The 15,746-nt window shown below is 42.6% G+C and overlaps 1 protein-coding gene and 1 long non-coding RNA gene across 55 annotated transcripts in view; one reads left to right on the top strand and one right to left on the bottom strand.

Moving 5' to 3' along the window:
• LOC310714007 overlaps positions 1-15,746 on the bottom strand; it is a 50,047-nt gene that overhangs the window by 15,752 nt on the left and 18,549 nt on the right. For all 5 annotated transcript variants that reach the window (XR_014529505.1, XR_014529506.1, XR_014529507.1 and 2 more), the window contains exon 3: positions 2,516-2,652. This is a non-coding gene — a long non-coding RNA (uncharacterized lncRNA). The remainder of the gene's footprint in view (positions 1-2,515; positions 2,653-15,746) is intronic.
• The window catches only part of EPB41L3 (erythrocyte membrane protein band 4.1 like 3), a 141,832-nt gene that overhangs the window by 111,689 nt on the left and 14,397 nt on the right, over positions 1-15,746 (top strand). For 13 of the 50 annotated variants that reach the window (XM_083518558.1, XM_083518513.1, XM_083518512.1 and 10 more), the window contains exons 13-18: positions 2,484-3,047; positions 10,509-10,562; positions 12,199-12,234; positions 12,366-12,431; positions 13,088-13,279; positions 14,142-14,216. In XM_083518558.1, the coding sequence (XP_083374684.1) occupies positions 2,484-3,047; positions 10,509-10,562; positions 12,199-12,234; positions 12,366-12,431; positions 13,088-13,279; positions 14,142-14,216 (987 nt within the window). The remainder of the gene's footprint in view (positions 1-2,483; positions 3,048-10,508; positions 10,563-12,198; positions 12,235-12,365; positions 12,432-13,087; positions 13,280-14,141; positions 14,217-15,746) is intronic. The other 37 variants (XM_083518554.1, XM_083518550.1, XM_083518540.1 and 34 more) reach the window with 6 other exon arrangements.

Below are 15,746 nucleotides of genomic sequence, written 5' to 3'. Positions count from 1 at the left end.
TTCCATTGTCTCTCAAGACAGATGGAGGCCAACAATCACTCTTCTAGGCATCACTTAATTGGATATCACCTTATGTCTCCCTCTCCGTTTAATATCTCACTAATGCATTAGCTTCCAAATCTGCTAATGTTATACATTTACTTATGCTAACTCAGATTCTTCATCATCCTTTATTTGATTACCATTTTTGTTTAATACTTAAAAACTTGATGTCAGTGTAGTAAATTACCATAGGGCACAACTTAACAGGAAAAGGTGGGGGGGGGGGTTCTACACAAGCTCCATTGTTAAACCAAAGCAAAGGCAGGTAAAATTATGAAAGCTGCAGGACACTTTGTAAAAGGATAACTCAGATTGACTTAGGAATAGCTATCATACTATGTTTTAGAACATCTCGAAGCCATCTAGAAGGCCACATTTGAAAATACAATGTTATTTATTTTTTTCATAAATTTTATACACAGTGTGAGTGTAAAAAACCTCAGATCAGTGAAGTACATGGAGTTTGACTGGATCCAGCAAAGCACTGTGCATTCACACTGTTTTACCAGCAGTAGTTCATCCACTAACAGGCTGAACCTATCCAGTTTGTAACTTTGATTCCCTGGAATCAACACAATTCATCTAAAGCTTGCTGTGTAAGAATAGATTTGAAAATTTTGTCAGCTGGTATAGTTGTAACTACAAATGGAAAGTGTCCAGATAAATAAGACATCACCGTTGGAAGACTTCTACCTGTAGACAGATAATTTGTGTAAGCCAAAGCCTCTGGACTTAAAGTCACTAAACTGTTAGAAAGCATTAAAAACTCACAAGAACATAATCCTTTGATAAGATTACATAGTTGAGATGTTACTACCATAAGCTCTGATAGTCACCCATCTCAGAATGTGAGAGCTTTCAGAGTCATGTCTCCAGTAGTATCAGTGGCTGGGCAAGTTCATAGGGGAGAAGTCTTTCAGGCTCCCTATTCCTAGACCTAAAACTAGCATTTTGATTTTTGGTTGGAAAGTCTGGTAGGCAGCAAAGATATGTAAACAGACCTTTAAAATGGACCATACTCATTTCTAGATGGTCCAGATAATGATTTTTCCACTTTCGTCTGAAGTAATTGAAATTTCCCAATAGTCTAGAAAGGCAGTTCCATGTATAGCATTACCTGTATATTATCAGGGAATGGGTAGTTTGGGACAGATTGTATTTTCCCAAGAACACTTACTATCTATGCACAAGCTACATGTCACCTGATTTCCATTGTAGTTCCTTCTTTGTAATATACGGTGACATTTTGTACTTCTCATAAGGAAATTCTTTATAGAAAGTGGGATGGCCAACAAAACATTGCAGTGTGGCGTGCTTCTGCTTAGGGTGCCAGCCAGCCATGCCCTCACCCATTTCCCCAACAAGCACTCAGTGTTGTATAGCCACTGAGCATGTTTTGGTTTGGGGGATTTCACCCCTTAAAATCCCCACCCCTCAAGATGTTTTGGACTTCTACGGACCTTCGTATTTCTCCCAAGAAGGCTGATACCAACCTCTTTTTCTCAGTTTGGCTACATTTATACAAGCATACATAAATTTTATCCCACTTTTAAAAGCTTCTCAAAAGACTCCTAGGTGATGAAAATTTTCTTTAACAGATCCTTAACTGCCTCCAAACAACAATTCCAAGCATTCATTGGAAAGAATGTTTGCGAGGATCAGCTTCTCTCTCATGCCAATGTCTTGTTCTACTTTCCGATTCCTTCTAACTGTAGCTTAAAGTAATGACTAAGTTGGGCAAAATATGGTGGTGGTAACCCTCCAAACCATGGGATTGAAGTGGGTTTGTAAACCGTGGCCTGGAAATTGGCACTAGCTTTGATGTGCAAATAGGTATGTTATAGTAAAATAGGATTAGAGCAGACTGGAAATGGAAGAGGGAATTGGTGCATGTACCAAAGTGATGAAGGACTATGAAGGTTTGTAGCTGATATGGAGAACCTTTGGCCCTCCAGATGTTCTGCTTCAGCTCCTATCAACCCTGGGTATTGCCCATGCTTGCTGGGGTTGATGAGTGTTGCAATTCAGAAAATCTGGAGGGCCAAAGGTTCCTCACATCTGGTCTATAACACAATTCCATTTTTTCAAATCATGGTTTGGGTGACTATCTCAATTGAGCTTTCATGTTTAAGAATATCTAGTTTATTAACCAAATGTAGTAGCTGGGTTTCTACCGAATATGTACATTTGAATATTTTAAAATATAAGATGTCTAATGCTGTTAACAGACACATTGACCTTCGAATTTGTGTTATTGGACTGCTCTCCTTCATTTGAATAGCTATGGCATGTGGCAAGGGAATTTAATCCAGTGAATAAATTTGGTTTTTTAAAACTTATGTAATTAACTTTTTATATACAGAGGAAATTAACTAATTACAATTTTCTTTTGTCCTTTTGCTCTTGCACTTTGTTTGCTGCTCTTTCTTCTTTTTCATCAGCCACCTTTGCTTGGTACAGATCCATTACATACCTCACCATCCTCACAATCTGGTCCCTTTGCATCTTCAACAAAGCCCCGTAGGAGATGTAAGGAGAGTGGTCGAAAACCATTAGATTGCAAGTCGCATAAAAACACTGTTCAAAAGCCTGACGAGTCTGAGTTGGACTCTGAAAGAAAAGGAAGAGTTTGCTCAGTTGAACAAGATATGGCCTTCAGCTATAAACAAAAGGCTGGTAAAGGCGGGACATTGTTTTCCTTCTCCTTGCAACTTCCAGAATCATTCCCCACACTCCTGGATGATGATGGCTACTTATCCTTTCCTAATCTCTCTGAAACCAACTTTCTGCCAGAAAGTGTGCAGCACTTCCTTCCCATTCGCTCACCATCCCTTGTGCCTTGTTTCCTCTTCATCTTTTTCTTTCTGCTTTCTGCCTCTTTCTCAGTGCCATATGCTCTCACTCTCTCCTTTCCTCTGGCTATGTGCCTCTGCTACCTGGAGCCCAAGGCGGCCTCCTTGAGTGCTTCACTTGACAATGACCTGAGTGACAGTTCAGAGGAAGAGGTGTGTACCTCGGCACAGAACACACTTTTTGGTGTTCATTGCTTCAGTCCTAAAGAGTGTTAGAATGCTGCAATAGTGGTCCTACTTTCAGAGCCTCATTTCTGTCTGTGCTGATATGTTCAGAATTTTTTAATTTTTGTTGTGTTGAGTGTAGTTTGAGCCTCAGGGTTAGGCACAATGCTATATTTATGAAGTAGTGGTATCAACTTTTTTTAAAAAAACAACACCTTATTCTAAGACTCAAGAACTTTTAACTAGCTGTCTCTTGTACTTGTACATCCAAAATCTACTTTACAGGTTTCAGTGCCACCCAAGAGTAAATAATTAGAAACACTATATATTCCAACTATACATTTGTAGTAGGTAAAAATTAAAATTAGGTCTGAATTGTTTGAGTAGCCTTTTATTTTTGTAAGACACCAAGCCAGTCTCTCAGCATCAATAAAATACATTGAATCTTTGAGGTGTTTGTTATTTCATTGTGGGTATTAGAACGTCTTTCCTGTAATTCCAGCTGGTGTTTCATTAAATAGACCCACTGAATGAAGAAAATAGTCCCCCGAGAAAATATAACTACAGTGGTGCCTCGCAAGACGAAATTAATTCGTTCCGCAAATCTCTTCGTCTTGCGGTTTTTTCGTCTTGCGATGCAGGGTTTCCCATAGGAATGCATTGAAAATCAATTAATGCGTTCCTAGGGAAACCGCCTTCAGACCAGGTCCAGGGACAGTCTGTCCCCAGACCTCTTCTGAAGGCTGGGGGGGGGGGACAAGGGCTTTTCTTCTCACCCCCAGCATTTTAAAAAACCCTGGGACAGCGGAGGACTTCTCCGCTGTCCGGGCAATCTTAAAATGCTGGCGGGGGCATTTTAAAATCACCCCGGACAGCGGAGGACTTCTCCGCTGTCCGGGGCGATTTAAAAGCCCCTGGGAAGGCAGGCAGGGGGGACAAAGACTTTCGCCCCCCGCCCGCCTTCAGAAGGTGTTCCCACCCCCCCCCCCGCCCGGCTTCGCAGCAGCGCTAGGAAGCCCGGCGGCTGGGGCAGGTGCTCCCGCCCCCCACCCCGCTTCAAAGCAGCGTTCCAAAGCGGGGTGGCTGGGGCAGGTGTTCCCACCCCCCGCCCGGCTTCGCAGCAGCGCTACGAAGCCCGGCGGCTGGGGCAGGTGCTCCCGCCCCCCCCCACCCCGCTTCGGAGCAGCGTTCCGAAGCGGGGTGGCTGGGGCAGGTGTTCCCACCCCCCCGCCCGGCTTCGCAGCAGCGCTACGAAGCCCGGCGGCTGGGGCAGGTGCTCCCGCCCCCCCCCACCCCGCTTCGGAGCAGCGTTCCGAAGCGGGGTGGCTGGGGCAGGTGTTCCCACCCCCCGCCCGGCTTCGCAGCAGCGCTACGAAGCCCGGCGGCTGGGGCAGGTGCTCCCGCCCCCCCCACCCCGCTTCGGAGCAGCGTTCCGAAGCGGGGTGGCTGGGGCAGGTGTTCCCACCCCCCGCCCGGCTTCGCAGCAGCGCTACGAAGCCCGGCGGCTGGGGCAGGTGCTCCCACCCCCCCACCCCGCTTCGGAGCAGCGTTCTGAAGCGGGGTGGCTGGGGCAGGTGTTCCCACCCCCCCGCCCGGCTTCGCAGCAGCGCTACGAAGCCCGGCGGCTGGGGCAGGTGCTCCCGCCCCCCCCCCGCTTCGGAGCAGCGTTCCGAAGCGGGGTGGCTGGGGCAGGTGTTCCCACCCCCCGCCCGGCTTCGCAGCAGCGCTACGAAGCCCGGCGGCTGGGGCAGGTGCTCCCACCCCCCCCACCCCGCTTCGGAGCAGCGTTCCGAAGCGGGGTGGCTGGGGCAGGTGTTCCCACCCCCCGCCCGGCTTCGCAGCAGCGCTACGAAGCCCGGCGGCTGGGGCAGGTGCTCCCACCCCCCCCACCCCGCTTCGGAGCAGCGTTCCGAAGCGGGGTGGCTGGGGCAGGTGTTCCCACCCCCCCGCCCGGCTTCGCAGCAGCGCTACGAAGCCCGGCGGCTGGGGCAGGTGCTCCCGCCCCCCCCCACCCCGCTTCGGAGCAGCGTTCCGAAGCGGGGTGGCTGGGGCAGGTGTTCTCCCCACCGCCCCTTGCTTCAAAAGAGGTCCGGGGGCAGCGGGAAGCGCTCCCGTTGCCCCCGGACCTCTTTTGAAGCAAGCGGCTGCGCTTCTCCCCGCAGCCGCTTGCTTCAAAAGAGGTCCCGGACCTCTTTTGAAGCAAGCGGCTGCGGGGAGATCCCTTCTCTCCGCAGCCGCTTGCTTCAAAAGAGGTCGGGGACCTCTTTTGAAGCAAGCGGCTGCGGGGAGATCCCTTCTCTCCGCAGCCGCTTGCTTCAAACGAGGTCGAGGACCTCTTTTGAAGCAAGCGGCTGCGGGGAGATCCCTTCTCTCCGCAGCCGCTTGCTTCAAACGAGGTCGGGGACCTCTTTTGAAGCAAGCGGCTGCGGGGAGATCCCTTCTCTCCGCAGCCGCTTGCTTCAAACGAGGTCGGGGACCTCTTTTGAAGCAAGCGGCTGCGGGGAGATCCCTTCTCTCCGCAGCCGCTTGCTTCAAACGAGGTCGGGGACCTCTTTTGAAGCAAGCGGCTGCGGGGAGATCCCTTCTCTCCGCAGCCGCTTGCTTCAAACGAGGTCGGGGACCTCTTTTGAAGCAAGCGGCTGCGGGGAGATCCCTTCTCTCCGCAGCCGCTTGCTTCAAACGAGGTCGGGGACCTCTTTTGAAGCAAGCGGCTGCGGGGAGATCCCTTCTCTCCGCAGCCGCTTGCTTCAAACGAGGTCGGGGACCTCTTTTGAAGCAAGCGGCTGCGGGGAGAAGCGCAGCCGCTTGCTTCAAAAGAGGTCCGGGGGCAGCGGGAGCGCTTCCCGCTGCCCCCGGACCTCTTTTGAAGCAAGGGGCGGTGGGGAGAAGCGATCTCCCCGCAGCCGCTTGCTTCAAAAGAGAAGACCCGCTGTCCCCGGGGCAAGCTTCGTTTTGCGAAGCAAGCCCATAGGGAAATTCGTCTTGCGAGGCAACTCGAAAACGAAAAAACCTTTCGTTTTGCGAGTTTTTCGTCTCGCGAGGCGTTCGTCTTGCGGGGTACTACTGTATCAGTTATCTCGTGGTACCATGTGCTATGCTTCACTTACTGCCAAAATTAATGCTTTCTATAATCACTGTGAAGAGCACTTTCCAGTATGTTTAGCAAGGAAATAGTCTAGACTGGCAATAAATTATCCATAAATTCTTGTTTCCAAGGACATTACAGTTAAAAGGGATGACAAACTTCTGCCCATAGATCTGGTCATTTTTTGTACTGGCATAAAATCTTAAACAGAATTTGCCATTTATATTACCTTGCAAATAACAATTAATAGTAACAATCATATTAATATGTTGTATTCTCCAAGTAAAAATATAACAATATTTAGGTTAATCAGGCTGCAATCCAGAACACACCCCTTTTTCCATTTGTGACATCAGGATAATGTTTTTTAGAGTTCATTCCAAACCTAACTTGTCAGTTAATTTCCAATGAATTCAACATTACTTACTTCTAAGTAAAAATGTATAAAATTGGGTTGGATGTGAAAGGTTTTTGAAACTGGCTTGGTTCAGATATAGAGTCAAAGCATGGTTAGGTGTTATGTTAATTAGTCTTCTGTTTGCACACTTCCACCCCCTTCTTTTGTCCACCACTTAAATTTCCTACTTTAGTCCAAATGATTGTTTCCTAGGATATCTGAATTGGAAGACTATGGTTGTGTTTCTCCAACAAACCAGGATCAATCCTCATTTGGAAGACAGGGCAAACTATATTTTGTCAGTTCAGATACTATAACAAACAAAGATTTGCACCAAAGTTAAAGTAAATAATTGACATGAAGTGCACAGTGGGAGGAAAAGAGTGGGATGGGGGGGTGTCAGGGTTCACAAGTATTAAGCTCACATGCATGATACCAAATTCTGGCATTATATGTGAACCAGCCCTATAATAATCTCAGGACCAGGACTTCTTTAATAGATTTATACAGACTTGTGCCTAATCCAGGGTGCTTCTCTTGTTGGACATACTGCATGAAAGTTTACTTTATTTCAAACTTGGGCATGTCTGCATTACACCAGCAAAACAAAACACAGCAGTTACTATGACAAGTTAGAAAACAGGTGGCTGGAATTTTCTATATTTTGAAGCTATTTTACATTTTCTTTGAAAAGGCCATTTCAGTCAGTCTGTTAGTTCCAGCACAGTAGTGTACCATTCAAAATTAATGCTGGTCAGTGATTATCTGCTTAGCCTTTTACAACTTCCTGCTCCTGGGGAAACTTGTTTTTCTTGAGGCCCCTTGAGATTTCATTTTACTGTTTTGCATTGGTTTGCTTTCTTCACTCAGCTAGCAACTTGTTAGCTTTGTATACCTTGAGTGTGCTTCATCCACAGACATACAATTTAGCATTCAGATTCTTGCTTCAATTGATAAAAGCTGTAAAAGGGGATAGAATCTCCATTTTGAACATTGCCTCTAAAATTAGTTGAAAGGCATTTCTAGAGATATTGCTTCTGCTTTCCTGTGCAGAAAATAGCACTTTATACTGCAGGGTTAATTACCAGTATTCCTAAGACCCTGCCCACCAGCATACTTAGCATATGGTTACTCATACCTTGATAGAAGTAAGCCAAACTCAGTCCTTATATTTTACACCAGAGGAAATACTTAAATTATTCATAGTTTAAAATTAACCCACACATGTAAAACTCGCTATCAGTGCAACCCTGTACATGTCTACTCAGAAGTAAGCCCCACTGAGTTCAATGGGACATACTTCCAGGTAAGTGTGTATAGAACTGCAGCCTGTTACTTTCATTTTATTTTATTTTAATAAAATGGGTTAGTTGATTTTTTTACAAAAAGTTGTCAATAGAGTAGATGGTTTCATGTGAACCCCAGTGACAATTAAAATATGCAAATCATTTTAATTAGTATTATAGAATAGTGTCATATACAAATCTATTAGTTCTGCCATTCACAAACTCACTACTGAACTTTGCCTTGCTAAGTGATCTGAACAACAGGCTCACACAACATGGTGTCCACCAAATGTTTTGGTCTACATCCTTTGAGCCCCAGGCAGCACAGGCATTAGCATGTAAGGGATATTGCTTAAGTGAAGATTTTCCCTTGGTATAGATCCAGGCCTGCTGCTGACTCCTCGACTTGTATCTAACTTCTATTTATATTTCACCATTCTTATACCGTGGGACATAAGATGTACATGTGGCCTCCATGTGGACTGCCTCAGGCACTGATCAGACGTGGGCCAGCTTAACTTCAGAAAGGAAAGGAAATCATGCTTTTGTTTTGCGGTATGGTTTCCTGGGTGAAAAATATTTTTCAAGTATTAAGGGTATGTGTGTGCTGAGTTGGTGACTTTTTGTTTGTTTGTTGCATGCATTTCCCTTTCAAATACACGGGGATGGGGTCCCAGTCTAGGTCAAGCCCAGTACAAGATAGGGAATATATATGTACATGTACCCTTCATGCTGATCAAACCAAACAGCCTACCAGTTTACTGTAGCAAGTTGAGTGGCTGTGAGAATCTCTACTTTTTCAGAATATCTTCTTGGAGCCTGACATTGCTCACACATGGTCTTTTTACAGATTATTCAAGCCCTTGAAATATTTATTGTACTCAGTGTTGGACGCAACTGGCATGATGCCATCAGAAACTATCTAACATATTCTTACAACATTGTGTTGTCTGGCAAAACTGGTACAGATGAGAATGGAAGCTTTATATTGCGCTGAGCTACCATACAGCTTTCCTTTTATGAAAATAATTTGGTTTTCTTTTATAATTTTTTTTATTTTGCAAATACAAAAAGTATAAAATATTGTCACAGTAACTATAAAAAGAATCTCCCATTCTTAACTTATAATACCATTAAATTATTACTTGTACCCCATCCATCTGACTGGGTTGCACCAGCCACTCTGGGCAGCTTCCAGCAGAATACACCCACCCACCTACACCCACACAATTAAACATTAAAAACTTCCTGATACAGGGCTGCCTTCTGGTGTCTATGGAAGGTTGTATAATTGTTTATCTCTCTGGCAACTGATGGAAGGCTGTTTTAGTGAGCGGATGCTCTAAGGCTCTTGCCTGGTTCCCTGTAACTTCAGTTCTCACAATGAGGGAACTGCCAGAAGGCCCTCAGAACTGGACCTCAGTGTCTGGGCTGAACTTACAAATATATTAATATCAGTAGTCCATTTGTCCAAATAGATATCTAAACAAGAGCAATGGTTATAAGATAGATATTCAGAACACAGAAAGGCCAGCAAGACCACTGAGTAGTGCGTGGCAGGAATCTATCCATCAATCTTTGAAATACTGTATAAGCCTCTTTGCAACTATAAGGGCTTGCAGAATCCAGTTTTGTTGCCCATCTGATGATCCTAACACAGCAAGAATATAAAGTGTGTGAAATATCTAGGATTTTTTAAAAAAGTTTCACTATTTGTAAAATCTGAAAGTTTTCCCTAACCCCATCCCAATACCTCATCAACTTTTTAAAAGTTGATAATACCTGGATGTAGTAATTCATTTTCAGGCACTAATAACAAAGGTGTTCTTGATACATTCTTAGTTACCAGTAGATTAGGATGGATAATGCTGTGCTTTGTTTCACTTGGATCATTTGTACCTACTAAATGTCATTATTATTTTATTTTTTAAAAAATAATTGTCATGTTTTGTAAATTGGAATGGAAAGTATTGTCTTTTTTATTTTTAAATATGTCCTTACAGTGTTAGAATTGGTATCAGCATTTCATATGTTGGTTGAGAATTGCAATTCTCTCAAAGAAAGAATAGCAGATTCTGTTACATTTAACCCATCTCTTGAAACACTTTGGTAATGCAGACAGCCTTATACCCTTTTTTATATGTGAGGAAAATAAAATCTGTACAAATGAGGGGCTGAAAGTCAGGTGACTGTTAAAGTAGCTATGTATATGTATATATACAAGCAAATTTATTTCTGCTTTTTTCCCTTTTCAAATATGAACTCAATAAACTACCAACATTTTCCTAATTCTTCATTAAAAACATACTTTTTGTGCATTGTAGTTGGACTAATTGCTTTTGGAAGTTTTACTTCTTGTTAAAGCCACCTGGCTTTCCTCAGTAGAATTAAAAACTACACTTACATACTTTTTCTGGTACTATTTTGTTTGGCTAATAATGTCTTAAATCAAAAGCCATATTCTTTGTACAGTATGCCTTGAGCCTTCCTCTGAGTCTGGTCTGTTTTTCCCCCTGATTTTGCTTCTTTTAAAGTGTCTATAGTTTGAAAAGCAACTCAAGTGCAGTTCACAGGGATGTAGACTTGGCAAATCAACCTCTGACTTGTGTTTACTTACAAACTGGGTTTATTCTTTATTCCTGCTTACCCATTGGAACCTGGTTACTTGTATAACAAAACAGACTGACAGTGAAAGGACAGATACTGCAGCTGATGGGGAAACCACTGCCACAGAGGTTTGTACAGTTGATAATCACATAGTTGGTAAAGAGTGTATCATGTACCTTCTCCCATCAGATCTTGCACATTAGCACTGTTTTGCCTATTATTCATGGAATAGAACACCCTTTTCAACACAATATGGGCTCAGGATCTGATACATTAATACACAACACACACACACACATTTTGCATACATGAAGGATTTGCAGCTTTTCATCTCAAAGTACAAGTACTAATTAGAAAAGCTGCAGTTGGGTGCTATTCATGTATGTAGTATTCAGATATTGGAGCCCAAATACATAAAACACTAGCAAAATGCCTATGATCATGATGAGCTAAGGTGAGGGGGTGGAGTCAGAGTCTGTATACTGAAATAGCTCCTGTAAGATACAGTGCATCTCTGTATGCTGTGCACCAAGAAACACAGTAACTTCACAATGGGATTCCTGTCAGTCAGGGCAGCTTTTTCCCTTAGCGAATGACATTCACTTATATGAAACTTAAAGGGTTCGCATGGGAAGGATTGCATTTCTCTGCCCTTTATTCTTCAGCTTCTGAGAGTGACGCCTACTTCTATCATCCTAAGCCATTTTGTTTCTGTGGCGTGTTTTTAAAAACTCAATGTTTCAAATACCCTTTGTTGTGTATTATTTTAGAATAAAAGAAACATATTACATAGAAATAAAACAATAGCAAAGCAACCTGATGCAAGGTAACTAATTCATATAGTAGCATTACTTGGCTTCTGAAATATAGCTTGCACACAAATACAGACAGTGAATTGCCTATAATCAGAGTTCTCCTAAATGATTTACTGCAAAATAAAAAAGCTGTAGCAAAAAAAGAAGTGATGGTAATCCATAAGTGAGCACTATCTCAACAAAAAGCACTGATTAAAACCAACCACATAAAATTAGCATTCTTTAAAAAAAATTTGCTGAATTTTCATAGCACACCCAAACCCATAAAATGTTGACACCTGCCTCAAACTCCACTGTGACAGTGTTCCATAATACAGGGGCTACTGTGCGGAATGCTCTCAGATTTGATTTCTATTTCTATTTCTGGCACATGAAACACCTCCTCAGCCCCTGGAAAGTCCACTCACAAGAAGTCTGAATTCAGTCCATAGTCTCCAGCTTCTAAATACCTTCCTAATTTAGGAAGCCTCTTCAATCCTTCTTCTGAATGTTCAGACAGAAAGAACCATCTGCCTCAGTGTTATCTTAAGATTTAAAAAAAACCATACTAAATAAAAGTATGAATACTATTTTACTGTCCAAAACTATTAAGGTAGAGAGGAGCTTATTTGCATTTCACTGATTCAAAACCTGCTTCAGTGCAATCTAGTCCACCCTTCACTCAAGAATCCTTTTGTACAAACAACATGAAAATTGCAATTAACAATACAAATGTAAAACAAAATAAGCCAATCAGCACCATACAATTAATTGTACACTTTTGGAATTCACTTATCCAAGTTATTTAAACCATAACTTCCTTATTTGAGTGTCCAAGGTACACTGCAGTGTGCACATCCATTTTCTATAGGACCAGATTATTGAGATAATGTATATGAATCACTTTTAAAAGCTATTATAATTAATGTAGACGTAAAGTATTTTTTCCCAATCTTTCCTATATTAACAGTCTGATCAAGAAGAAGATGGTGATCTCAAGGCACAGGTAGGTGGAAGAATGGCTTGTCTTATGCTTAATTGTTGGTACTCTTCCTCTACCAATTTACCTAGAACAGCATTTTGTATCCTTTCAGTACTATGGCCCTTACTTTTCCCTTTCTCTTTCAATTTTTTCAGAATAGTCTGATTAAGCGCATAAAGGGTGAAAATGTGTATGTCAAACATAGTAATCTTATGTTAGAGGTTGGTATTGGTATATACCAGTGCATGTACTCTCCTTGTGATTTGAATATAGTGGTTAAGCTGTGGATCTGCACTCTGATGCATGAGATGTGTATTTTCACTTGCTAATAAATCAAATGCCTCTCTCTCTCTCTCCTACGATTATGACTTTCTGTTACACTGTTGTTTAGGACTGTGTTTGTATATATGTAGATCCAGGGGTATGTAGATGTACCTCTTAACAGGTAGAGTGTGTATAAAATTTGACCATCCTAAGAATATTTGATGCTTAATGAATTAGGACCACTTTACACATTGCATTTTGAAGTAAGCCTATAAAATCTTTTCCACATATGTGTAAAAACATAAAGTAGAAATGCCTGTTAATAGAGGTAAACTTGCCAGGGAGCTGGGACTGGCTGCAGAGATCCCTCACAAGTGTACCCTGAGCGGCAAGGGTGAGTTTGCCACCATGCTATGTGCAAAGTGTCCTAAGAGTTTATATGTAACTATCCTTTGAAACACCACAGTTTCCCGAGAGTGTTGTGTTAGTGTTGTGAGACATAATCTTGTCAAGGTTTCTTTTGCTGACTAACGCACATGACTTGTTTTTTTTATATATATCTTGTCAATTTAGATAAAGTAGGTATTTTTTAAAATGCTGTTTTTCTTTTCAGGAACTAGATAAAAACCAGGAAGACCTGATGAAACACCAGACCAATATAAGTGAGCTGAAACGGACATTCTTGGAAACTTCCGCAGATACCTCAGGGACCAATGAATGGGAGAAGAGGCTTTCTACATCACCAGTCCGGCTTGCTGCAAGACATGAAGAAGCTCCTATGATTGAACCACTTGTGCCTGAAGAGGTGATCTTTCTGTCCTTCAACCTTTAACTGTCCAGTAAAACTTTCATAGTTGCTTAATAGGCCAACCAATTTCAATTAAAAAAATGCATATGTTAAATTAGGTTGCCATAAATACCAGTTAGGGTACAAAATTGCCAAGATATGCTAAAGATCTGAAACAAAAATATTTTTTTTTTTTTGGTAGCTGGATGAAAAGAAAAGATGGTAGAATTTTATTATTCTGCCAAACAAATCTAGGAGGTAAATTGGTCGCAGATCAGCCAAGCATAGAGGATTCCTGTTCCTGAATTCATAACATATACAAAACATAACCCAGTCAAGATCTTTATTTGTTGCTAACCCTCAGGGGACCAGTCTCCTACATGCCTCCCCACCTCTACTGTAGGAAGACCTATGGCCCTGTAGAAGAAACACCCCCCATAAGGTAACTGGTAGCAGATGAAAATTAGTTACAGACTGCTGACAGGGAATTAGTTTGCATCCTGTTTTCATTCATAATTTTAGGAACGTCTGCAGGCACTGTGCAGTCCCATATAATGATCCTGTGGAGAATTAGGCATCCCTTAGACCACTGAAATCAATGAACTTAAGAATGGCTAATTCTACATAAGATGAGCTGTTAAAGCCAGCATCTGAAATGCTAGCTTTGATGGACTTGCTTCTCTCCCCACATTGCTCAAAAATCAGTTTTCTCCTTTGCTTGTTAAGCAAGATAGCTCAGTAAGTGACTGGGGAAACACAGCGAGATGGGCAGGGAATGATGATGATGATGATGATACTTGTGCCTTAGCAAGTGAAAAGATAAGGCGTGTTTATTAAAGCTCATATATTTATGCGTCCCCCATTCCCTCTTATTCATTAGACCAAAGAAGAAAGAGAAAAATCTGAAAAGCGTATATTTTTGCAGAAGGAAAGCACTGCATACCTTGATTCTCAGGTAAAAAGCAGCGCACTTTCTTATGATTCAAACAGGCCACATTTTGTGGTACTGGCTTGATAAACACATCATACTCCTTTTTCTAAGCAATTTTCTATTTTAAAAAGTCAGTAGCAGGTGAAATTGTCAATCAGGATGCAAGACTAAATGAATACATTGCAAAGGTCTGTGAAATCTGCAGCTTAGAATCCCTTCGTTCGCATTTGCATGTGTAAATGTCTCATTGAAAATACTATGCTGTGTTCATCTGGAAGGGGTGGGGTTCATGTCCAATCCCAGCTTCTTCATGAATATTCTCATTATCATACACGTTTGAACACATTCACTTGCTGCTGCCAGATGTTAATGTTTATTGCCAATATCTGTAAGTATGCAGTATGGTGCCCCCAATCAAAGATCCTAATAGGATTCAAGAGAGTCAATTTTCTCTTCTTGTTCTTCCACATGCGAATATATCCAGGCAGGGAGAGAGGCTTACAGGGAAAGGTTGTGCACATACCCATAACCTCGCTCGCCTCTCTCCCTATGCTTGGTCAAGTTCTTCAGAGGGTACGTATCCTAAATGACATATTTGTGCATGCTAAGCCCCAGACTGCCCTAAGGCAAGGATTCCCAGCCAGTTTGGACACCTGAATTTTGGGAGAGCTATGTCCTGCTGGTCCTAATCGTGGAGATACAGCTGAAAGGCACATTAACCCTCGTTCCCCCAATTCTAAACCTAAACCAAAGCCTCAGCTGCCCTCCTCTATCCACTTACTTGGGTGCAAGCTCCATTAAACACAAAGAGACCTACTTTAGAGAGCCAGTGTGGTGTAGTGGTTAAGAGCGGTAGACTTGTAATCTGGTGAACCGGGTTCGATTCCCCACTCCTCCACATGCAGCTGCTGGGTGACCTTGGGCTAGTCACACTTCTCTGAAGTCTCTCAGCCCCACTCACCTCACAGAGTGTTTGTTGTGGGGGAGGAAGGGAAAGGAGAATGTTAGCCGCTTTGAGACTCCTTCGGGTAGTGATAAAGTGGGATATCAAATCCAAACTCCTCTTCTTCTTCTTCTGAGTAGACAAATATATCACTATACTGTAAGTTAACTCTTCTCCTTTAGTGATCACTCGTAGCCGTGTAAGATTGTCTTCCATAAACACAGTTTTAACAATGAGTCCGTAAGTGACTGTGGAGGCCAATTAAGTATACAGCGAATGAGTACATTGAGTTTGAGTCCTAAGGTTCTTTGCAGAGTTTTCACATTTTGTATTTGCCACTTGAGAGGATTCTTTAACTTCCATCTGTACTTATAGTACAATAATATTTGCAGAAAATAACTTCCAGGGAGTACCTGATCTCACCAAAGAACCCACCAAAGAAAATATTCATACTGATTGCTAAGAAAAGAGTAAAGAGCAAGCTATACGGATTCCAAAAACCCTGTAAAATAAGACAAAGCAGGAAAAGTGCACAAAGGAGAAGGGGAAAAAACAGCAGTTCTTTAGAGATTCCACAGACTCCTCAGTTCCACAGATATTCCTATTGCCTG

This window comes from Podarcis liolepis, assembly GCF_965112155.1.
Source record: "Podarcis liolepis genome assembly, chromosome: 8".
Classification (NCBI taxonomy): domain Eukaryota; kingdom Metazoa; phylum Chordata; class Lepidosauria; order Squamata; family Lacertidae; genus Podarcis; species Podarcis liolepis.
The sequence above is the reverse complement of the archived record's forward strand: the minus strand, read 5'-3'. Positions and strand labels throughout refer to the sequence as shown.